We start from the raw sequence: 23,059 nt of genomic DNA on the forward strand, positions 1-23,059 counted from the left end.
CTGATAGCCAGATGCTGCAATGAAATGGGGGGAGAATATTAATACGCATATGTATAAAGCTACGCACATACACACACCCATATATATATATGCACCTATATTAAATTGGATTTGTTCAGAAATTCTGCAGTGTTCAGAGCATTTTATTTCCACGCCGCAGGAGAGATTGGCTGCGGATCCAAAGGCACTTCTCTGCTATTACACGATGTCAATTTTTCATCGTCTCAGAGGCCCCTGTCATGGAAAATGGATAACTTTAAACAAGAAATTGATCCAAGGTCAGAGTTAAACACCTGGACGTAAATGCAGCTCGCAAGGAGTAAAAAGCTGAGAGGAAGCAGTTACTCCCCATGCAAAGCACTGGCAGCGGAGCCGATCCTCTGGATGCCGGATCTGGGAATCCCTCTGGTTTCTCCAGGAAAGGCGGGTGGCTCCTGGAATAAATCCCCTGGGCAGCTGTGGGTGTTTCCGCACCACGGTGGGGTGGGCCGAGCGCCGTGCCCCACGGGGACCAGCCCGGCGCCCTCAGCTCGCCCCTGCCCTGGCTTTTGGGGCGTCCCAAAGGGGTGGCAGCAGCTTGCAGCAGCGGTTTCTGCTGTCACCCTCTCTTGCCCCGGCAGAGGCAACCCATTGCCACCTCCGCGGTGCAGACCGCTCCCCGGGAGCAGCCGAACCGCCCCGCGCTGCCTCCAGCTGGGGGAACGGCTCAGCCTGAGGGGATGGGACTTTCTGGTGATTCAAAGCCTGGGGGAGACACAGGCGCTTTTCAGGGCAATGCACCTCTGAGCCCTCCTTGCCCTTCACTATCTGTACCCGTGCTCCCAAATGTCAGGTCAGCAAGGACCCGGGGATGCAGCGAGCCCATCTCAGCGAGCTGGACCGATGTCCTGCGAAGCTACGTTTCGGCTGAAGCTGCCGTCCACATTGCCCGGGGAGGCAAGCCCCCCAGAGTGGGTACCAGCCAGCATTCGGCAGAAGTGTCCATGACCCTTGGCCAGGCCAAAGAGTCCCCAACCCTTGCTCAGGCAAGGGCAGCCAGGAGCAGCCACAGTTTCCCTGGGCAGGATAGTCCATCAAAGACCAACATGCGAGCCGCGGCAAGCTGCCCCCCCAGCAGCGAGCCCCCCGGCAGCTGCCAGCCGCACCAGGGCTTGCGGACACACGGCGTCCCACGTCCGGCATCCACCTGCCCTTTCTCTCAGTGCCCTCTTCCTGCAGACGCCGTTACCTCAGCTTGTCCTTTCAAAATAGGTATTATTATAGATTTTTTTTTTTTTTGGTCCTATTGTTAAGTGTTGAAAGATGTGAAATGAAAGGTATTAAACACAATCAAAGAATGTAAAGGCTGTGTCAGTTCGGCTCGCGGGAGTGATAAGAGGTTTTGCCTGTTTTCCCTCCAGACGATTGCCGCTGTCTAGAAATGGCACAGGCTGGAGAGCGCGAGAAGGGAAGCAAATACCGAAAGGCGTCAGCCATCCCTGCGTCTAGCACGGGAAACATTAAAAGAAAGGTCTTACGAAAGGCTGGGCCCCCACCGAAAGCCTGAGCGACGGATAATACCAACCTGCAGCAGAGTAAAACATTAAAAGCCTCCAATAAAAAAAGCCCAGGAGGAACTGGTTACACATCACCATCACCTGCTGACAATGGGGGGAAGGATTGCCAGATCGCCGCCGCCTGGCGAGGCAAGGCCACCCCAAAAAGTGTGCAGGACCCCCCCCCAAAAGCCTCTGCCTACCTATCAGATAGGTAAAGCAAGCAGAGATGTCCTCAACAGGGAGCCTGCCAGCATGAGGATTTTAAAAGCATTTGTGGAGCCAACCCTTTGCATTATCAGCATCAATCCCAGGCAAAATAATGGGCTGGCTGGCAGAGAAGGGGATTAATAAAGAGTTAAGGAAAGGCAAAATAATTAGGGCCCCGCTCATGGGGCATATGGAGAATAGGGCTTGTCAGGCTAGCTTGCTCTCATTTTTTGTGGAGATTACAAATTTGGTGGAGAGATATAATAGCGCCGCTCTAATGTACTTAGACCCTTGTAAGCCATTTGATCTGCCCCTGCCTGACACCCTGATTAATAAACTGGTGCGATAGCGAATCAGCACGGCGCACAAAATGCATGGAAAGGTGGTAAATGAGGACTCCCAAATGGAATTACAGAGCGGGGCGTCCGAGGGAGCGTTTCCCAGGACGCCCCACCGAGCCAGGCTCGCGCTCCTGGCGGCCTGGCAGGGATGAGGAAACCACCACTGGCATGGCCAGGACAGGGTTTTTTGGGATGTACCCAATTTGGTGCCGGTATGAGACCCCCCCAGGAAGGCTGCCAGCCCTCGTGGGGTGGGTTGCACCAGACAGCGCTCCCGGCACGCTCCCGCTTTGCCAAGCCGAATCCTCCCACCACAGAGGATCTCGAGCACTATTTTGAAGCATCTGTTTCTCGAAGTTTTAAACTAGACCCTAGCAGGGCGCACATTCGTATGGCTGCCTCGCAGGCAGGCTGGCCTCACTCCTTGGAGAACTATTTGGATTGCAACAAAGGGATGCTAAAGGCCTGATAATGAGAAGTAACTGGGGAGAGACATGCTGGAGATCGGTTCCCGCGCCGTTCCTGTCTCACCACTCCTCCGTATGTGGCTCTCCCGGCGCTGTGCTCAGCCCACGGGCAAACACATCTCCGGGGTCCAAGGGGGATGGATAGCACGGCCGCCAGGTGAGGAATAGCTCGCTCCCAACCCGGCCAAGGCGGAGAGGAGCAGAGCCAAATCACCAGGACTGGGGCTGAAAGCCAGCGGGCAGGGGCAGCTCTTCCTCATGCGCGTTGTGAGCTCGCGATGCTGTCCGACACCTAGATCCCACGGGCTCCCAGCTGTTCTCCTGGACCTCGGCCAGATGCTCTGTCCCCCCTGAACCAGGAGGGCCCAGCTACCGCAGGGCCATCCCCACCACCGCAGTCATGCTCATCCTCAAGGTCCTGGCAGCAGCTTTGCCGCTGCCATCCCTGAGCACCATCCTGAGACCGCAGGAGAAATCCCATACGAGGCTCCCGCCTTCACCAGCCATCCCTGCTGCCAGTGCCCTTTGCTTTGGGATCGAGCAGATGCTTGGACAGAAATGCTCTTCCATCAGAAAAATGCCAGTTCATCAAGTTGCTTCCTAAGAGAAGGTCACTGAAGAGGAATTTCTCTTTCCAAAAACCGTGGAGGAAGAAAAAAAAGGATGTGCAATGGTTTAACTATCCTGTTTCAACAGCTTTAAATGAAAAATAAATCTTTTTTTTTTTTCTCCCCATGGATGCCAAATGACTTTTCATTTGGAAATGGAAGATCATTATCATTCTCAGAAAAAAGAAATCAAACACAAAAGGGTGAAATCAAAAGAAAATATCTGGAAAACGTTAAAGTGGAACAATCTGCCGAGACCAAAACTGCAAGTGGGAGCCGGGGCCGTTCTCTGCCACGTTCCCAAGTGCAGCTTTCATCCCAGCTCGGGGCAGGACAAGATTCCCAAATCTTGACAAGCTTCCTGGGATAGCTGAGCTCTTTCCCACGCTCTCCACCCCGGACCAGGCCTTGCACCGCCAGGGAAAAGGACACAGCCAAGTATCTTTCAAACCTTGCATTTGACCTCATCGCTCTCTGGCAAAAATATGGCCTTTGGCTTTAAAATATTGCATAGTATTTCTCTTATTCTCGCTGGTTTTGGGGGTTGTGAAAAAAGTTGGAGAAAACCCATCACCTTTGTCTGAACGTGAGCCATTTGTCGCCGCCGGTGGGCAGCACCGGTGGGCAGCTCTTTCCCACCTGCTTTTGCCTTGGAGCAGCTCCAAAAGGGCTGGGGAAAGGCAGAAGTCGTGCGTGACCCAGCGGTTCGTAACGGCCACGGCTGTTCTGCGCGGGCGCCAGGCTCCTCCGCCGGAGCGTTTGAGCCCCCGCCACTGGGGTCCGGGCAATAGCCGCTGCCTGCACCGGCTTCGCCGCAGCTGGGAGGAGCGAGGGGACCTGCAGCCTGAACTGGAGCAGCCGAAATCACTAGGACACCTCCTGGGCTGACGCGTCCCGCACAGCGCCCACGGCCGTGCACCCCTCAGCTCACCCCACGGCCAGGGCAGAGGTCCCACAGCTCGTCACACGAGCACCCTTCAGCTCACCCCACGGCCAGGGCAGAGGTCCCACAGCTCGTCACACGAGCACCCTTCAGCTCACCCCACGGCCAGGGCAGAGGTCCCACAGCTCGTCACACGAGCACCCTTCAGCTCACCCCACGGCCAGGGCAGAGGTCCCACAGCTCGTCACACGAGCACCCCTCAGCTCACCCCACGGCCAGGGCAGAGGTCCCACAGCTCGTCACACGAGCACCCCTCAGCTCACCCCACGGCCAGGGCAGAGGTCCCACAGCTCGTCACACGAGCACCCCTCAGCTCACCCCATGGCCAGGGCAGAGGTCCCACAGCTCGTCACACGAGCACCCCTCAGCTCACCCCACGGCCAGGGCAGAGGTCCCACAGCTCGTCACACATCGGCGTCGCGGAGCATCAGCAGCCGAAGGTGAAGACGGGGGCGAGGAAATGCCGGCCGGAGCCGGTCTCGCCGGGGGGCGAGGAGCGGGGCCGAAGCCGGGGGCTGGTATTGCCGCTGCAGAGCATCCACGCGGGCTCACAGCCCCCGGACGTCATCCCGAGCCCTCAGCTGTTACAGTTTAGGCGGTGCGGGGAGCGGGAATGCCTGCAATCAGGCGTGCAGAAGGGAATCCAGGCCCAGTGCAATATGGAAAGAAGAAGGGCTTTGAACGAAGTACGCTCATTTTCCCGTTTTGTCCTTTGCCAAGAAAACCGGGGGGATGGAGGAAGGGGTGACCGGGCCGGGCTGGGCCGGGGGGGGGGGGAACGAATGGAAAAAATGTCTTGGCTGGGCCCTCGTTGCCTTTTATCTCGTGGGCAGCCTGCCGAGACGGGGTCTTCCCCCCGCTGCGCCCGCTGGCAGATCAAACGAAAGAGGAGAAGAATTATAACCCCGCGGCCCCCTGCCCGCCAGGGAGCGAGGAAAAGGGAAGGAAGAAAGGCGAAAGGGCCCCGCTGCCGAACGACTCCCGGCCCGGCCGGGGGGCACCCGGGGCGGGAGGGCGAGGGGACCCCAATATCCCCCTGGCCGCGGCGCGGGAAGGGGAGCTCCGGGATGCTCGGACAGCGCCGGAGCGGGGCTGCCCGTGACCTGCACCCGGGGGGGGACGGAGCCGGGTCCTGCCGCCCCGGTGGCTGTGCTGCGCCGGCCCCTGCCCAGCCGGCTCTCAGCAAAGAGCTTAATTAAACGTCTTTATTCCAAGGCCTCCCTCGGTGTGTTTGTGTGTTTGCGGATTAGCACTTAATACAGTAAGAGGCTTTATTGTAACTAAATTGATTTCTTCTCCTTCTTCTCCTTCCTGTTTGTTTGGGTTTTTTTTTTCTCCTCCCCTTCACTCTTTCTTCTGCATTTTTCCCGCTCGCCAAACTGTCGCCTGTCGTTGCAGGGTTTCCCTGCGCCAGCCGGGGGGGGGTTCCCGCGACGTGCCACGGACCACCGCACCGTCCTGCGCGCCTAGTGCCGGCGGGGACGGCAGCTCCAGCCGGCGCCGTCCAAGGCCGCTCGCCGCCTTTCCCGCAGCATCGAGGCCGTGGGTCCATACAACGAAATCGCAGCTCCAGCCAGGCCTGGAGACCCCCGTGAGCTTGCTGCTTGGCGGGGGTCTACGCCATCCCGACACGTTACCCGTTCCCAGCGCAGGGCCGTTTCCCTGCTTTATTATTGCATTGCTCCCAGCCCGCGGTATTTTCTCTCCTTCCTCTTCCTTTCTTCCTTTCCTTCCTTCCTTTTCCCTTCCTTCCTTTTCTGTTCTCCTTTCCTCCCTTCCTTCCTTTTCCTTCCTTCTTCTGTCCCTCCTTTTTGTCTCTTCCTTCCTTTTCCACCCTTCCTCTTCCTCCCTTCCTGCCCTCCGTCCCTCCTCCCTTCCTCTCTCGCCCTGCCTTTGGGCTCTGCCCCGGCTCCAGGCGCTGCGGGCAGCCCTCTCCCCCGGCCCTCCTCGGGCAGCGGGAGCCGAGGCGGTGATTTCGCTTGGCCCGCAGGAACGTGAATCGAAGGGCTGCTCAACAAGAAAAGAAAGGAGAGTACCAGCCAGAAAAATGCAAAGCCGGCTTCCAGCCGCCCGTAAAATAGATGCCGTCTCGTCTCCCATTGGCAGGGTTTGGCTGAGCGCAAAAAGCCTGGGAAGAGGATTTTTTATGGCTGTTATTTATAGCCTTGATTAAGAGAGGTGTGTCTGGCAGTGGATTTCTTCCTCTCGCTGCTGGCTGAGGCTGGGGGGAGCGGGGCTGAGCAAGCCGTCCCGGCCCGTGCGCGCGTCACGCGTGCGCCACGTGCTGGCACGCAGCCGGCACCCGCGCTGCGGTCCCTGCCGGGCCGGGACGGGGGACGGGGCATGGACACCACGGATGGCGCTGGGGTCACGCTGGATTTGGGTGAGCAGCACCTGGAGATGCCCTTTCGGCAGAGAGCGGGATGGCATGGGAGGGCAAAAGAGGCGAAATCAGGCAAGAAGGAAGGAAAAGAGCAGTGAAGAGCAGCTGCTGGCCCCCAGGAGCTTGGCCTTGGCCAACGTCCCCGCGCTTGGCCAAGCCAAGGGCTGGCTCAGCCCGAGAGCCACCAATCAGGACCATGGTCAGGACATTCGTTGTGTCCCCTCCCCGGCCTGGCTACGTCCGCGCTCCTGGCCTGGCTCTCACTCCCCTCTTCCCGGGCTTGAGGGATGCCTGGAAGAAGCTTTTCCTCCCATTTAAACTGGGAACCCGTGGGAAGATTCATCTCTTTTTGAACAAAATAAGTTTAAAATTGTCACCCAACTCCAAGCAAAGCTCAAACGTTGGCACTTCAAGGAGTGCGTTCATTAAATAAAGGAGAAAAAAATGGGGGGGGGGGGGGAATACCTTGCTGAATTAATCAGGCTTCACCGTAATGTTCAGCCTTGGATTTTATTTCCTGTAATAAGCCCATTAATACGGGTGTCTATAGCAGGGGGCTTTTAGCAGCAGGCACCATTAGTGTAACGAGGAAGGGCTAATAGAGCTTTATTGGAATTTTTACTCCGACATCACAGCCTTTTAAAACAGCTGTCTCAATAGGCATTATTATTCTGATTAACATTTCGACAGCACAAATCACAGTGATGCCCTCGGTGTCCCGCAGGTTTTACCATAATCATTCCAAGTCCCCGACGCGTCGGCTGGTCCCGGCGGGGGGAAACGTTATGCGTTGACGGAGGCTGGGGGGGGGGGGGTCGTTTCTTTTCTCCAGCGCCAATATTTCGGCCGCTTCCAGGCTATGACGGAGCCGGGGTCCCGCCGTTCCCAAAAGGCGTTCCCAAAAAGCGCTGCGCTCCGGCCTGGCGGGTGCCCACGTGGTCCTGTCCGTCTGTGCCAAGATCCGAAAGGTGGGGTGGTTTTTTTTTTTTCCCCGTTATTCTCCTCAAATACCAGCTCTCCCCGCAACGCAGAGCCGCCTGCTGCCGGGCACAAGAGTGCTTTGCATCTGCTAAACATTTGTAATTGGCTTTTTTTTTTTTTTTTTTTTTTTTTGCCTTAAGTGCCCAGCCGTGTCTTTCACGGAGAAGCCAGCGCGATGCGGCCGGCGCTGAGCCCCGTGGTTGTCCTCTGCCCACCGCTGGGGCCTCCGTCCCCTGCCCGGCCGCGTCCCCGTGCTCAGCACAGGAGGCTCCCCGGCACGTTGCCGAGCCCTGGCTGGGGGGAGTCCTGCACCCCACACCTCAAATTTGGCCAGGGAAAGAGAAAAACCCAGAGCTGCAGAGGCTACACCAAGATCTGGAGGAGCTGAAGGCAGCCCAGGTCGGGAGGAGGAAGGAAAACGGGGTCAGTTTGGAACGCAAGCCGCAAGGGAAACGTTGGGACGTGGAAGGCAGGCAACTTATCTGCGGCTAGCACACTGGAGCCAGGACGGGGGAAATTCAGTGGCTTCGTCCCTGAAAGGCCCATTCAAGCACAGGCGGCAGCAGCCAAGGAGAAACTAAGAGATAAGGGCAAAAACAACAGTAAAACTGGAATGAAATGACAGCCGTAAAGCCAGTACCGGGAGGGACAGTAAAACCGGAGTTTGGCAGCAGCCAGCAGCCCTACACTAATTCCTTTTTTTCTTATTAAAACGCTCTCGTTACGGATTAACGCCCTTTGCTCAGTATTTATTGTTTCATCTGCCCTGGAAGGGGTCCCGCGGGCATTTCGGAGCCGGGATCACGAGGCGCAGAGGCACAGGGCTGCACGTCCTTGCCTTCAGCGGCGGCTTCTGCGGGGAGCAAAGGGAGGGGGCAGGCGGCGGTGGCTTGGGTTTAGGGCTCAGGAGGTCTGTGCCAGGGCTGCAGCTGCCTCGCTCCTTCGCGCACATGCTTTGGCGGGTGCTTAGGACATGCACACGTAGCCAAAGGTGACGAACGTGCCGGGCTGGGAGCTTCGTCTCACCCAGAGGTTGCGAGACTCACCCCTGGCCGCGGAGCGAGTCAGCGTCGGAGCCGGCGCTGCGCTGGGTCTCCCAGCACGCAGGAGCAAGACCTTTGGGCGATGCGGGTTGCCAGATGTGGTGCACGCATCTGTCCACTGGGCTCAGCACTGTCCGTCCTGCCAGAGCTCCTCGCCAAAGGCATCCCGTCCCTGGCAGGTCCCAAAAGCAGGTCTCCAGCTGGACGGACGGTGCAATGCCTGGTCCGTGTCAGGACCACGTCCTGACCCTCAACTGAGCCTTGCTGCTCTCAGTGCTGTGTCCTGGCACCCCGTACGCCCCAAAACGTCCTCCACCAACCCACACATCCCACCCCAACCTGCTCGGGCAGAAGGGCTGCTTTTGCCGAGGGTGCTTTACTAGACTTTGTTCTCCTCCGGACGAGAGGTTTTTTCTCCCAGGAGGGGCTGGTCCCCACGCGCCCGGTCAGGAGTCCTCTGGCGTCTGCCTGCTAACTAATTCTCGCAGAAGGGACTGGGCTGAGACTGAAGCAGTCTGACTTTACCACTCACCTTTATCACTTGACACCCACCCATGGCACAAGCCTCCTCCCGCCTGACACGAGAGACGATGGAGACGGGCAGTCCTGCAGCCCAGGGTGTGTTTCATTTTTCCCTTCAGTCGATCCAAGGCTCCAGCAGCAATGGGAAAACCACTTCCGTTCATAGCCTGACCCATTTGCCTCAGCAGCATCAGAAAAACAGATGAAAATGAGACTAAATTTCAGTCCATCCCTCCTCAAGTGGCTCTAAATCTCCGCATCCCCACTGGGCTAATACCTTGCTCCTTGCAGAGCGCGGGACGTGCCAACACGCCGACTCAGCTCTGGAAGCCAGCACTGAAGCACCACCGCCCTTTCCTAATCCCTCACAGCTCTTCTAACATGCCACAGCGAGAGCAAACGTCTCCATGGGATCTCGATGTGTTTTTAATGCGTTAACTCCGTGCCAGAGGGCAGCCACCAAAAAGCTTCAGCTGGAGCTTTGCTCCTTCATTCAGTTCGCCCTCGCTCCCCCTGTCACCTTCTGGTTGCCCTCCTCTTTCCCTCCTGGAGCGGTCCAGCATCGGGACTTCAGAGGATGGACTTGCCCGTATGAAACCCAGTTTGATGTGTGGCCAGGAGCAGAGCAGCACCAGCTGGACCCTGGAGGGGTAGTGCTTGGAGCACAGCCGCAGCATTTGCACTGTGCCACATGCGTGCTTGCAGCCCTGTTCACACCGCACACCATCCCTGTGCCCCCATCCCTCCTTCTTGCCCTGGCGGTGGTGCCGGGAAGGGAGCACATACAGCAGAGAAGAAGGGGCAGAAGATGGAAGGTGGCTTTTCTGGCCTAAACTCAACAGTTTTCCATGCAGCTGGCTCCAGGCTGGGACACTGCCGCACTCAGGGGAACTGGTGCAGGAGAGGTCTTCCTGTTGAGACGATGAGGCTGGGTATTAGGTATTGGGTATTGCTAAGTGGCAAGTATTGCTTCCTGGGCTGAAACCTCAGCCCAGCACATTGGTGCAGGTGTTGGAGATCTTGAACAAGCTCTCCACAACTAAAAAGCAGTGTAGCTTCGGGCTTCCCGAAAAGCCCTGTTGGAGGCAAGAGGGCTCCTGAGGTTCAGGACAGCGGCGACCCTGCTGTCACAGTACAGGGCAGGGGACATGCAGCCAGTTCCCCTCCTGGGGCATTGAGCATTGGCAGCCTCAGTTTCCCTTCAATGCTGCCAGGCCACGAGCGAGGGGACGGCTCCCTTCCAGCCACTCTGCTATCCCACGCCGGACCAGACACTTTCAATTCTTTCCCCATAAATTACTCCTCCACCTTTTTTTTTTTTTTTTTCGGGAGTACAGCAGCATTTTAACTACCGAAATATAAAAGGCTTCGGGGCCCTATCGCAAGGCAGTGATGGTTCCTGCGCATTGCAATGCATTTGCACCCCAGCCGCAGAGCCACAGCCGCTGTTTGCTCCGTCTGCACCGGCTCAGTCCCGACTCCTGCAGACACGAGCCACCCTCACCTTCCCGGGCCTAGAGAAACTGCTCCGTCTCTTCCTCTTGGGCTTTCCCACCCCCTCGCACACAAGCTAACAATACCCAGGCAAGCAGAGATGGATCTGTCGCCTGTCGCAGAGAACAGGGGGAAGCTCAGTCCAGCTCCCACAGCTGCTGCCGGCCTCCTGGGAGAGCCGGGCCGTATCCCTGTCCTTCTCCTCCTCCCAGGCCCGAGGCTACAGGTGACTTCACCTCTGAAGTTTTCCAAAAATGTTTCCTGATGTGAAAAAAAATAAAAATAAAAATAAGAGATAACCCACACACCACTTACCCCAGCTCGGAGCTATTGCAGCAGCAGCTAATTTCCAGCAGCCACTACCTGGCAGGAACGGCAGCCCCGCGCGGGCATCCGCGCTCCTCGGCACACACCGTCTCCCTAGGTTTCATCCTAAATCACAAGGCAACAAACAGGCTGTTCATTAGGCACTGTTTAATTAAGCAATATGGATCCTGCCTTGATATTTACAATCCCACTTGTTCGGATTTATTAGAGAAAGTGTCTCGTCTTTAAAGACGGCGACTGTAAAGTTTAATACCGCTTGACTTATTGCGAGTTTCGTTTACGGCTCTGAGCTGACGCGACGCGGGCCAGGCGCGGAGCCGGTGGCCTATTAAATCAGAGCTAACTATGCGTGCAGGAAGAGATGACTAGCTTCGTTACAACCGGTTCGGTGGTTAATTACCCCAATCTGCATTCACATATTTAAGCCAATTCGCTGTCGCTTTTCCAGGCCCTGGGGAAAGCCAAGCAAATCCGAGGCCGGTGCGTGGCGAACGTGCTCGTGAAGAGATGGCGACTGCAGACGAGATGGTGACAGAGCCCTGCGGTTCCCAGCTCTCAGACCTTGCACAGGCACCGGCTGTCCCGGGAAGGAATAAGAGAGTTGGCAAAAGGCCTGGCTCCGAGCTGGGGCGTCTCCCTTCCTCCTGTCCCCGGGCTGAACGACGGCTCCGAGCTCGAGAGTCACCCCGTGAGCTACCAGGTCCGCGCGCTGCTGCCCACCGCCGTCTCGCGGGACCGCGGCTTCCCCGCGACGCTGGGAAAGGGCTCGGACAGCCGCAGGCCAGGCGATGGGCCTGGCTCGGGGACGGGGACATCACGAGCACGGGAGGAGGGGGCCCTGCACCCGCATGCAGCCCGGCTCCGAGCTCCCCCGGAGCCGCACGCTGTCCCGACCCGTCTCCAATCCCAACCCCACGGGGCAGCGATACGGGAGCAACGCACAGACCTGGGGAGGGGGAAGCAGCACTTGCCAGAAGTCGTTGTTTAGCAGGTGGCGAATGAATCCTGAGAAGAACATTCACCTCCTTGCAAGATATTTCTAGCCCCCAGGAGACCAATTACAGACTTTGCAATAATACAGGCCTCATCAGGGAGTTAAGAGAATGGCTCTTTGATGACAAATCAAAAAAGAGTTGCATGAGAACGCGACGGCAGATGGTGCTCAGCACCCAGCACCGCGCGACGAGCGTCCCCACCAGGGCACGCCCCCAAGGCTGCCTACCCGCTCCCTCCAAATCGGCCCCGGTGCCAGCCCGGTTGCATCACTGCCCGGGACCAACCCCTGCAAGGCCCCAGGGTTTTCCCCAGCCTCAGGAGCGAAGGGAAGGGGCTGCAAGGGGGAAGCAGAGATCACAGAGCTGTTTGCAGCATCCCTCCAGCCCAACAGCCAGGCTGCTGGTCCCCCGGCCGCACGGGGTGGGCACAGAGGGGCTGGCAGCACGGTGAGCTGAGCTGGACCCACCTGCATCCCTCTTGGACTCAGGGAAGATCCAGCCCTCTGCTGCATCCCATCAGCTCCTGCAGCCCCGTACAGCACCCGCAGTACCTGCTGGCCCGCAGCAGGCAGGAGGAGGACCACGGCCAACCCGTGGCCCCAGGCAGAGAAGAGGAAGAGGAGCAGCCCTGTGGCTCAGCCCTGCCCCGCAGCAGGGGATCTGCGTGCTCAGCCTCTGTGCAGCCAGGGAGCCACAGCCAGCAGTTTCCATGCAGCAAGTTTGCCAGGCCTCAGCCCTCCTAGGAGGGCATGGGTAGACCTTGAGCGGCAGAAACACCTCCCCGCTGTCAGCTCCTCCCTGAGCCTTCAGCTCTCAGGGACAGGCTCAGAGCTCCCCCCAGGGAGGAAGAAGAGGCAGTGCAGAGCCAGAAACAGCAGCAAGTGGCACGGGGCTATCTGGCATCTCCTTTGCAGCCCCCAGCGTTATTCCTCCCGACGGCAGCTGGGGTAAGAGCCCCCCCACACAGCTGTACCCTCCCATGAAGGGCCAAGAGCCAGCAGGCCACAGGCAGAAGCACTTTGCTTACGGGTTTTATTGGACAGAGGGGCTGCGCTCCTCCCTGGGGCAGGCAAACCCACCAGCATCATTCCCAGCTCCACTAGTAAGAGACAGGTTTGAGAGGAGGGTAAGCCCTTCAGTGCTGATAACAGCACTCTTTGGAGACAGGAAGACGCAACCTGGGATGAGGAAGGAGACAGCGGGAATGGTATCGCCTGCACATGGATGCAGCAGGATTAGGACAGGGGTTACCTGTACACCAGCAGGCAAAATTGGCCCGCAAGTGAGGCCCAGCTGTGGCAAGGCTCAGGAGAAGGTGCCTCAGCAAGGAAACTGGAGGGCTCACAAGTGAAGCGAGTTCACAAGCCTCAGCCTAGCTCTCCCTGCTACCCAGAGACTCCTCTCCCTGGCCCTGCTGAGCAAAGCCAAGGGACAACTCCACTGCTCCTCGTCACGATGCCTCCTCCTTGGGCCTCCGCTTGTAGTGCACTTCGGGGAGGTTCCTCAGGCGCTCGGCAGCCTGCGGGGCAGAGCACGAGGGTCAGACAGGCAGATCCCAGGGACGGCCCCGGCACAGGTCACCGCGGCCCCTGGGAACGCGCCCTTCCTACCCACTCCACCAACCCCAGCTGCGCTCACCTGCTCCGGGGTGAGGTCTCTCTGCGCCTGGGCGAGCATCTCGTAGCCGACCATGAACTTGCGGACGGTGGCGGAGCGGAGCAGGGGTGGGTAATAGTGGGCATGGAGCTGCCAGTGCCCACAGTCCTCCTCCAGGTGAGGGCCCGTGGGGGCTCCTGCCAGGGGTGCAAGTGCTGTGCGTGAGACCAGGCCCTGCCAGGCTCCCTGCCCCACTGTGGAGGGGACAGTGACACAGAGGACACAGCAATCCAGCCCCATGCTGAAAACCCAAACTGCACAAGCGTCACAGCCTTCTGGGCACCGAGAGAAACAGCCAGGCAGCTCCTGTGCCCCTGTAACCCTGGCGCTCAGAGCCCCCCAGATAGTCAACTACATGAGTAGGGGAAACTGAGGCAGGGTGGTCTGTACACCCTCCCCACAGCTGTATCCCACTCCCCAGCACTGCTGGATGCTCAGCCTCCCCACTAACCATCGCATCCTCTCCACTTCTCACGATGCAGAGGGAACCCAGGAGCCCCGGTTTTCCGCGCTCAGCAACACTGAGCAAACCAAGCCTGGCCCAAGCAGTGGGTTTGATCCCCTGCCAGGAGCAAACAGGCACCATGGGGTGAATGAGATGGTTCCAGGTCTATCCAGCACCCCCAACCCAGCCACTCACCATGCCAGCCCATGGAGTAGGGGAAGGAGATTTCAAAGAGGTTGTCATACTTGATGAGAAGCCTCTGCATGATGGACGCCAGGCCTGCAATGGAAGCGTTAGGGTAGTCACACCTCGAGCTGCCCATCCTGCTTCTCCTCGCGGCCCGGAGGGCAGGCAGCACCAGGCAGTCCACCAGGCTGGGGGCGTTTACCCAGGGCACCCCTCCCTGGGCAGCACCGCCACAGTGAGCTGCCATCTGAGCTGGCCAGGGACATCAGCGACAGCAGGAGAGATGCAGGCGGCATGCTGGCCACCTGCTTCCCTCCCCACATATTCGGACACACGGTGTCCGAGCAACGAGGCCAGAGGAGCACCCATTTCTGATCAGCCAGCATTGCAAGAGTATTGGGCACTATGTGTTTCATCACTCCAGAAAAGAATCTCGGTCCCGCACTGGCGTGGTCAGATCCCGGACACGTGGGTCTGTCCCCCCCTGCACTGTGCCGGGGAGGGCAGACGGGACGGGCATACCTGCCGGCCCAGAGGATAACAAGTAGGGAGCCCGTCTCCCACCAAGCTGACCCCTGCCCACCCCACACCCAGTCCTGCTCCCCACAGGGATTCCCAGCAGCCTGGCTGGTGCTGGAGAGGAGCTTCCTCTTAGGAGCCATCCCTTTGCTGAGCCCAAAGGGCCCAGGAGTCCTAGCTTTGCCACAGGTCTCTCCTTGGCCAGAGAGAGGGGATCACACCGTCCCCAACCAGGCAGAGCAGAGTTACGGGGTGCGAAGCCACTCACTGTCCCTCTCGCCCTCACGGAGGTCCTGCAGGCGACAGACGTGACGGCGGGGCAGCAGCAGGGTCTCGAAAGGCCACGTGGCCCAGTAGGGCACCACGACCAGCCAGTCCGCGTTCTCCACCACCAGCCGCTCCTGCAAGACACGCCACTCGAGGGAGCCATGTGCAAGCCCGTCACTCCAGGGACCCCAGCCCTGGGCTCACACACTCCCAGTTCCCACACGACCTGCTGTTGGGAGCTGGAAGGGCTGGGGGCCCCATCCTGTCCCCCCCCCCAGCACACTCCCATGCTCCAACCTCTCAAGGGAAGGCACAGCAGACCCATCCTCACCTTCCTGCGAGCCTCCTGCTCGGCGTACTCCAGCAGCATGGGCACGCCATGCTGGCTCAGGTACTCCCGTTGGGTCCGCTCTTCCAGCTGGGCCTCATTCGGGAGGAAACTGCTGGCCCAGATCTGGGAGGAGGGAGGCAGGGCACAAGGACACAGTTATCCGCCCCCTCTCCCCAGTGAGATCTTGCCCACCTGTGCCCAATGGAGCCTGCCCCATCTCCCAGCCCACAGAGACCCACAGCCCATCCCCAGTTCAGGACCCCCTCGCTCTCCCACTGCTTGGGGACAGACGGGGGCCACCACAAAATACATGGAGCAAAAGGCCTTCCTGTCCCTCCAAGGACAGGGCCTGAAGCACAAAGGACAACTTGAGGCACGGCTGGAAGCACCAGGATGAACAGGGAGCTCCGCAGACCCTCCCCGTCCAGCTGCTCCGGGCTCAGGTCACAGCCCCCCCCAGTCAAGCTGGGGGGAATCTGGCCATGCCCCCCACCCCAGCAAGGGGCTCTGATACCCCCTGGTACACAGGGCTGCCCGAGCCCAGCTCCCCATTTGCAGGCCCGTGCTGCCACCAGGCGGATAGCCGGACACGTGGCAGCCGCAAGGGACAGTCTCCAAGAGAGGAGGTGGCCGGACAGGCATGGAGGAAGGGGTCCGCCCTGCAGAAAGGGCTGGGGTCGCTTTGGGCCCAGGCACTCGGTTCAGGGGAGGACTGGCGTTCGCATCTTCCGCGAGGGTTTGCTGCTGCGGGGTCAGCCGGGGGGGACTCCCAGTTGAAGCAGGTCGCCCAGGGGACAGCCGGGCTCAGCCCTCACCTGGCAGTGGGGATGAGGGTTGGAACAGCCCATCATGGCTCCCTTGTTCTCGAAGATCTGCAGAACAAGGCGCGCAGGCGAGCAGGTCAGCGCCGGACACCTGGGTCCCCCCTCAGCTTCGTGAAAAGGGCTGGGCTGAGCCAAGCCCCCTCCGACTGCCTCGGGGTCCCCAACGGACCAGGAACGGAGCCCATACGAGGGCAGAGCCTCGGGGGTCCCGGCTCCGCACCCACCCGGGAGGGCTCAGCACGGCAGAGCCGAGGGTCCCGAACCGCGGCGGGGACACACCTGCACCCAGGGGTAGGTGGCACCCAGCTCGGCCGCGAGCTCGGCCCACTCGTCGACCACGGCCCGGATCTCGGCCGGCGACATGAGGGGCAGCGTCAGGTCCGACCAGGGGTGGAAGCACATCACCTTGCTGCGGAGGAGAGAGGCGCGGGGCTGGGGAGGCGGTGGGGGGCACCCGGGGCTCACCCCCCGACCCCGGGTCTCGGCCGACGTCGCCGCTTGGACCGAACCCCTGGAGCGGCGAGCTGGACTCACCACGCTCCCCGGGCCGCCGCCGTCCGGAACAAGGGGTGGTCGCCGCCGCCTGCGGACGGACAGAGAGGGGAGAGGAAGAGGCGGCCGAGCCCCGGCCGTCCCTCGCCCCGACCCGCGGCCGCCGCAGGCCTGCTCGCACGCGCGCGACCTTACCGGGCTCGGGGGCGTCCGGCCGCAGCGCGGGGAAGTCGTTGCTGAAGACGAACGTGCTCTCGTACCGGGGGTTCACCTGCGCGGGGCCGGAGGCCGGCGTCACGGGGGCAGGCGGACGCAGCCCGTCCCGAGAGCCGTGGTCGCCGTCCCCCTCCCCGCCCCGGCGCCCACGGGGGGCCGCCGCTGCCACCCCCGGGGTGAGGGGACGAGCGGGGCTGCCGCGAGAGCGGCCCGGCGGGTACCTCGCCGTTGGCCCGGGCGGCGCCGGGGCACAGCGGGTTGCTCGGGTCCCAGCGGGCCACGTCCTCGGCGGGCGGCTTCTCCAGCTGCCCCTGCCAGGGCCGCCGGACGCGGTGGGCCGACACCAGCACCCAGTCGGCCCGCAGCGGGTTGTAGCGAGCGTGCTGGTGCTCTGCGCGGGGGGAAGAGAGGACCGAGGCGTGAAGGCGGGACGGCTGCCGTCACGGCCTCGGCCGGCCGCCGCTCCCTCCGCCCCCCCACCCTCCCCGGGCAGCCTGGCTCGGGGACGGGGCAAACTTCTGCTAGCCCAAGGGCCGGACTCGCTAGCCACAGGCCAACACGAGGTAACCCGGGGGGGGGGGTGCAGGCTGCCCCCCAGGCCGCTGCCCCCGGCCCCGCTCCCCCCTTTCCGCCTCGCCCCACCCGAGGCGGCGGCAGCAGCGCTTCCCCCCGGGCAGGCGGGGCGGGGGGGGCCGCAGACCCGGGCGCCCCCGGCCCTACCGCTGGCCCGGAAGCACCCGGCCGCCTCCATAGCGCTGCGCGGCCCCGCCCCGGCTCTCATGGCCACGCCCCTGGCCACGCCCCCAGGGCTGCGATACCCACCCCGGCCCTGCCGGCCCCGCCCCCATCCCCGCCCACGCGGCGATGATACCCGCCCCCAGCCCCGCCCCCAGGCCTGCGCTACCCGCCCCGGCCCTGCCAGCCCCGCCCCCTCGGCGGTGACACCCGCCCCAACCCCGCCCCCGCGGCGGTGACGCCCGGCCCCAGCCCCGCCCCCAGGGCTGCAATAGCCGCCCCGGCCCCGCCGGCCCCGCCCCCATCCCCGCCCCCGGGCGGTGACGCCCGGCCCCAGCGCGACCGGCCCCGCCCCCGGCCCCGCCCCCCGGGCGGTGGCGGAGGCCCGCGCGCCGGGCTCGCGCGGCGGCGGCGGCGGCATGGGGGTGCCGGGGCCGCGGGCGCTGCGGGCCGGGCTGGCGCTGGGCGCCCTGGCGCTGGTGCTGCAGGGGCTGCGGGCCTGGCTCGCCGCCAAGCGCTACGAGTTCCAGGCGGCCGAGATCGCCCAGCTCGCCCGGCACCACGCCGGTACCGCACGGGGCCGCCGAGGCGGGGCAGGCCCGAGCGGGCGGCGGGGCCCGGCGGGCGCGGGCGGCTGGCGGCGGGGGAGCGGGACTGGGGGGCAGGAGGGAGCGAGGAACCGGGAGAGTGGGAGCGGGATCAGGGGGGAACCAGGGAAACGGGAGTCCGGGCCGGAGGGAGGGGGGGGCGGGATGAAGGAGGGACCGGGGAGCCGGTACCGGGCGGGGGGGGGCGGGATGAAGGAGGGACCGGGGAGCCGGTACCGGGCGGGGGGGGCGGGATGAAGGAGGGACCGGGGAGCCGGTACCGGGGGGGGGGCGGGATGAAGGAGGGACCGGGGAGCCGGTACCGGGAGGGGGGGGCGGGATGAAGGAGGGACCGGGGAGCCGGTACCGGGGGGGGGGCGGGATGAAGGAGGGACCGGGGAGCCGGTACCGGGAGGGGGGGGCGGGATGAAGGAGGGACCGGGGAGCCGGTACCGGGCGGGGGAGGCGGGATGAAGGAGGGACCGGGGAGCCGGTACCGGGGGGGGGGGCGGGATGAAGGAGGGACCGGGGAGCCGGTACCGGGGGGGGGGGCGGGATGAAGGAGGGACCGGGGAGCCGGTACCGGGAGCAGGATGCTGGTGGGCCTGGGAGCAGCGGGGGCCGCCCGGTGCTGGGGCCGGGCTGGGCAGCACGTCCTCGTCCGCCGTCCCGGTCCGTGGCGTCGCGGTGCCGGAGGGCTGGGGAGAGGCGACATCTCCCCTCGGTGGGGGGAAGGAGGCCTGGCAGGGCCTCACGGTGCTCCCCGGGTGCTGCAGGGCTGGACCACGAGCTGGCTTTCTCCAAGATCATTGTGGAGCTGCGGAAGAAGCACCCGGGCCACATCCTGCCGGACGAGGACCTGCAGTGGGTGTTCGTGAACGCGGGCGGCTGGATGGGCTCCATGTGCCTCCTGCACGCCTCGCTCACCGAGTACGTGCTGCTCTTCGGCACAGCCGTCGACACCGGCGGCCACTCGGGTAAGCGGGCTCGGGGGGGCCCGGCCCCACGGGGAAGGGGCTGGGTATCTGAGCTCTTTTTGCCTCGTGCCTGCAAGCAAGCTCGGGGCGGGGGGGACGCGCGTTCAGGCCTGGACGCCCAGGCCCGGGTGCACCAAGGGCACCGTGAGACCTTGGCAGAGCAGAGCTGTGCTGTCCCCTCCGCTCCCGGTCGCAGCTCAGCCACCGCGACGTGGCCCGAGAGTCAAAGCGCTCAGCTAGCACGGCTGCGGCCAGCTCATACCGCGGAGGCTGCTGGGGCGGCTCGGTTTCGTTTCCGCAGGGCCCCCGTTAACAGCGTCACAGTGGCTGGGTCGAGAGACTGTCACCGCCGAGCTGCGGCCAGCCTCGGAGGGGCTGACCGTCAAGGACGCTGGGTTCGCTGTAGCGAAGGAGCCCCTCTCGCTGCCCGTGCCGGACGTGGCACGGAGCTGCTGCAGACAGGGACGGGAGGTTGGCCGCCAGGACAGAGTCCGTGTTTGCTGAGACTCTGCGCCTTCACGCAGCCTTGGCAACTGCTGGCGCTTCAGCCCAGTTCGTGGGAAGAGGTCAGTAGGGCAATTGCACAGTAGCCGGCGATTCAGTAGTGGCACGTGGGCATCCTTTGTCCCAGATGTCCTGGCAGGTTCTGCTCGCAGCCAACCCTCGCTGGGCAGAGCCTTGACAAGAGTGTTTCTAAATAAGCCCTGGCTCCAGTGGAGCCTTTCCCAGGCTCCAGCAGGCTGAGGCTCGGGGTGACTCTGCCACCCCTCCGCCGTGGACGGCTGCGAGGGAGCAGCCCCTGCAGCAGCCTCGCTCACACCGCGCGATGCTGTCCTGCAGCTGCTGCCTCCACAGCAGCCGAGCCAGGTCCCAGTTCATGGTGTTTTGGGCAGCCAGGACTCTCCGTGTCCAACTGACAGGCAGAGGCAGGCATCTCGTCTCCCCACCGCTTCCTGAGGGAGCCGATGCCAAAATGCTCTGGGAACAAAGGGCGCCTAAAGATACTGAGCAGCTCAGGCTGTTGGGATGTGACCGGTTACACAGGGAGCCAGGTACCAGTCCTGGTCCACGCGCTTCGGTGCTTGCCCAGGCTGCACTGAGGCCATAGAGCTGGTGTCCTTCCCCACTGGAGGGCTTCTTCTTGGCTCTGATCTCAGTCACCGAGCTGTCCCCATGCCCTCGGGGGCCCTGGCCAGGCACGCACTGAGTCGATGCTGTCCGTCCTCTCTCAGGTCGGTACTGGGCGGATATCTCTGACACCGTCATCTCGGGGACCTTCCGGCAGTGGAAAGAGGGAACCACCAGAAGTGAGATCTACTATCCAGGTAAGCCCAGGAACTGCAGTGCCCTGCGGGCTGCACACGTGCCTGTCTATATCCACAGTGCCGGGGCACAGCTGCTCTGTGGCCTGATCCTCCGCTGCTGTATGAGCCTCCTCCTTCCAGCTGGCAAAAGCCCAGAGCTCAGGATGGGGGCTTCATAACCCCTGAGCCCATCCCAGCACCTTAGTGGGTGCCAGTTGGGTTAGCCCCAGTGAGCAAGGCTGGGGAGGGTTTGAAGGCAAACCTGGCATGGGGTGCGCAGGTCAGGGTGCTCTACACTACAGCTTCAGGGTTCCTCTTCACCTCCCCTGTTTGGGCACGATCTGGGAGCACCACCCACCGCTGGGATCAACACCGCACCTGTGTGTTGGCAGGGGACACCATCGTGCACCAGGCGGGAGAGGCCACGTCCGTGCAGTGGAGTGCGGGCACCTGGATGGTGGAGTACGGCCGAGGCTTCATCCCCTCCACGCTCGCCTTCGCCCTGGCTGACACCCTCTTCAGCACTCAGGACTTTGTCACCCTCTTTTACACCCTGCGGGTCTATGCCAAGGGCCTGCTCTTGGAAGCCAATGCCTTCTTCAGCACCATGGCTTGCTAAGCCCGGCTCGCCGGGGTGCTCTGCAAGGCAGAGCTGGCTCCTCTTCTCCTAGCCTTCCTCCCTCCTCCTCTTCCAACTCCCCGGGACGAGGCTCTAGCAGAGGCAACAGATCCCCTGTGCCTCTCCCCTCTCACTCTGTCCTTTCCCGTGTGCCAGCTCAACTGAGCACTGAGCCTGTAGCACCCTGTGCAAGTGGGTGCCAGGACAGATGGACCGTGGCAGAGTCACAGCAATGCAGATCACGAGTTCTCTTTCCTACTTGTCTGTCCTCTTTTAGTGCAGAGCCTTATCTTGCTTTTCCATCCTCCAGGGACAGCTGCCTTGCACTAGAGTGGCCTTGCAAGATATAAAGACCCCTGTGTGCTCTCAGAGGAGCTGGGCCTGGCTGCCCCCTGGCTCCACAAACTTTCCACAGCTCCCAAGACGTAAGGAAGACCATGCTGGTGTAAGCCAGGCTGCACCATCCCTCTCAGGGTAGGGAAAGCTGTCCAGAGACACGTCTCTGTGGGCAGCACCTGACGTAAAGGGACGCTGTGAGGTTCCCTGTCTCCCTCCTGAGCTGGCAGGCTGCCCCACGCTGCGGTCAGCGCAGAGAGCGGTGTATCCAGCTGGCAGCTCCTCTCAGTGGCTCAGATCCCAGCTGATACGTTTTGGCAGCACACAGTGTCCCCTTGGCACAGGCCATGGGCCGCTCTGCACTGGGACCCCCAGACAGCCGGGGGATGCCTGGCCTCTGTGCTGAAGGTCTGTCCCAGTTCAGGTACCTGCTCCCAGTATGCAAGTTGCCCTGGGGGGCAGAGGCTGGAAGAGTTTCCCTTTCCCCTGACCCCCACCCCCATCCATTCCTCCAAAGGGGGAGAGCCACCGTCTGTCGCCTTAACTGAGAGCCCATTCTGCGGTGGCCTCCAGGCTATGCATATATATAGTGTCTGCAGGTGCTGGGGAGCACCAGCCGGGAAGTGCTGTGGACACCCAGACCTCTATATTAGCTCAGGACAGGATCTCACCCCTCTGAACACTTCCCCCAGCTGAGAAACCTGAGCCCCCAAGTCCCCGGATCTCCCATCCCTGCTGCCTCCATCTCTAAGTAGTGGGTTGAAGCAGGCGCTGGCTGGAGGCCTGCCGGGGGAACAGCAGCCCTGCTCCCCGCTTGGCCCGAGCAGCCTGGGAACGGCCCCGTGGCACGCGGGGGTCCCAGCTGTGGAGGGAGCAAGCAGGGCAGGCAACCGGGAACGCCGGGCCCCCCTCGGCTGCACCCCAGCTCCGCTCGCTGCTCGCCACTAGGCTGTTTGCAGGGGTTCATCCCTTCTCCAGCCCGTGGTCTGTCCGTAGTGGCTGCCACGGCAGGTTTTTCACTGAAACGCAGGAAGAGGTGCTGGGCGCCCTGTGAAAGCCACTCTGAGCATCCCCTCCTGCCGGCAGCCAGAGCCTGGCCTTGCTCCGAGCTGGCCACGCTCCCTCAGCCCTGCCGGGGGGTGCGGACGCCCCACTCGCAGTCCTCGTGCCCGCAGCCCATGCAGGGTGCCAGGTCCTGGGCTCGCTGCTTGGTGGAGGGCTTTAACCTCAGTGCAGTTCCCAAAGTAACGTGTCCACCCCGGCCACCAGGCCTGTAGCATGTCCCTCCTCCTGCTCCTCAGACCACCCTCGTCCCGCCAACCAGCAGCCCCGCACATGGGCTACTTCTAAACTAGCCACCCGAGAAAAGATGTCAGTAATAAACATGTTCATCTGACCGGTTTGGGTTCTTGGGAGAGTCTCTGGAGCGTGCTGGGCTCCCTGCGATGCAGGACTGGCGCTAGGTCAGTCCAGATGCTCCTGGCTCAGCATTTGAGCAAGGGGTGCCCTTGGTGGCTGGGAAGAGCTCAGCGTCCCCCCACCAGCCCAGCCAGGTGCCTGACTGAGCCCCTGCAGCAGGTCCTGCCCTGGGCCGTAGGAGCCGGGAGGTGTTGGGTGCTGGGCAGGATCGGGTCCGTCTCCGCTCCCAGAAGCCGGCAGGAGATGGTGCTGTTACTCTTTCCACCGCAGCTGCTCAGGCCTGAAAGCCTTAGCTAG

The 23,059-nt window shown here is 62.2% G+C and overlaps 2 protein-coding genes across 4 annotated transcripts; one reads left to right on the forward strand and one right to left on the reverse strand.

The window, feature by feature from the left end:
• Positions 1-10,986: 10,986 nt before the first annotated feature.
• LOC138064079 (galactose-1-phosphate uridylyltransferase-like) lies at positions 10,987-17,572 on the reverse strand. 3 transcript variants are annotated; one of them, XR_011137325.1, is made up of 12 exons: positions 17,506-17,572; positions 17,007-17,176; positions 16,765-16,840; positions 16,612-16,660; positions 16,357-16,486; positions 16,069-16,125; positions 15,254-15,376; positions 14,924-15,056; positions 14,146-14,229; positions 13,488-13,642; positions 12,317-13,368; positions 10,987-11,431 (listed from the first exon to the last, which is right to left on the reverse strand). XR_011137325.1 is itself a non-coding variant. In XM_068924956.1 (11 exons), exons 1-11 carry the CDS (start codon positions 17,564-17,566, stop codon positions 13,300-13,302), a joined length of 1,107 nt encoding a protein of 368 aa, XP_068781057.1. In that variant the 5' UTR covers positions 17,567-17,572; the 3' UTR covers positions 10,987-13,299. The 3 variants fall into 3 exon arrangements, 2 of the variants coding, with proteins under 2 accessions (XP_068781057.1, XP_068781058.1); XM_068924956.1 differs by having other exon boundaries at positions 10,987-13,368; XM_068924957.1 differs by lacking the exons at positions 10,987-11,431; positions 17,007-17,176 and having other exon boundaries at positions 12,865-13,368; positions 17,506-17,524.
• Positions 17,573-17,928: 356 nt separating this feature from the next.
• LOC104152019 (sigma non-opioid intracellular receptor 1) lies at positions 17,929-22,739 on the forward strand. Its single transcript, XM_068924958.1, has 4 exons — positions 17,929-18,087; positions 18,884-19,084; positions 20,317-20,409; positions 20,781-22,739. The coding sequence occupies exons 1-4, from the start codon at positions 17,940-17,942 to the stop codon at positions 21,005-21,007; spliced, it is 669 nt and encodes a 222-aa protein (XP_068781059.1). The 5' UTR covers positions 17,929-17,939; the 3' UTR covers positions 21,008-22,739.
• The last annotated feature ends 320 nt before the right edge of the window (positions 22,740-23,059 follow it).

Source organism: Struthio camelus, chromosome W, assembly GCF_040807025.1.
Source record: "Struthio camelus isolate bStrCam1 chromosome W, bStrCam1.hap1, whole genome shotgun sequence".
NCBI classification, from domain to species: Eukaryota; Metazoa; Chordata; class Aves; order Struthioniformes; family Struthionidae; genus Struthio; species Struthio camelus.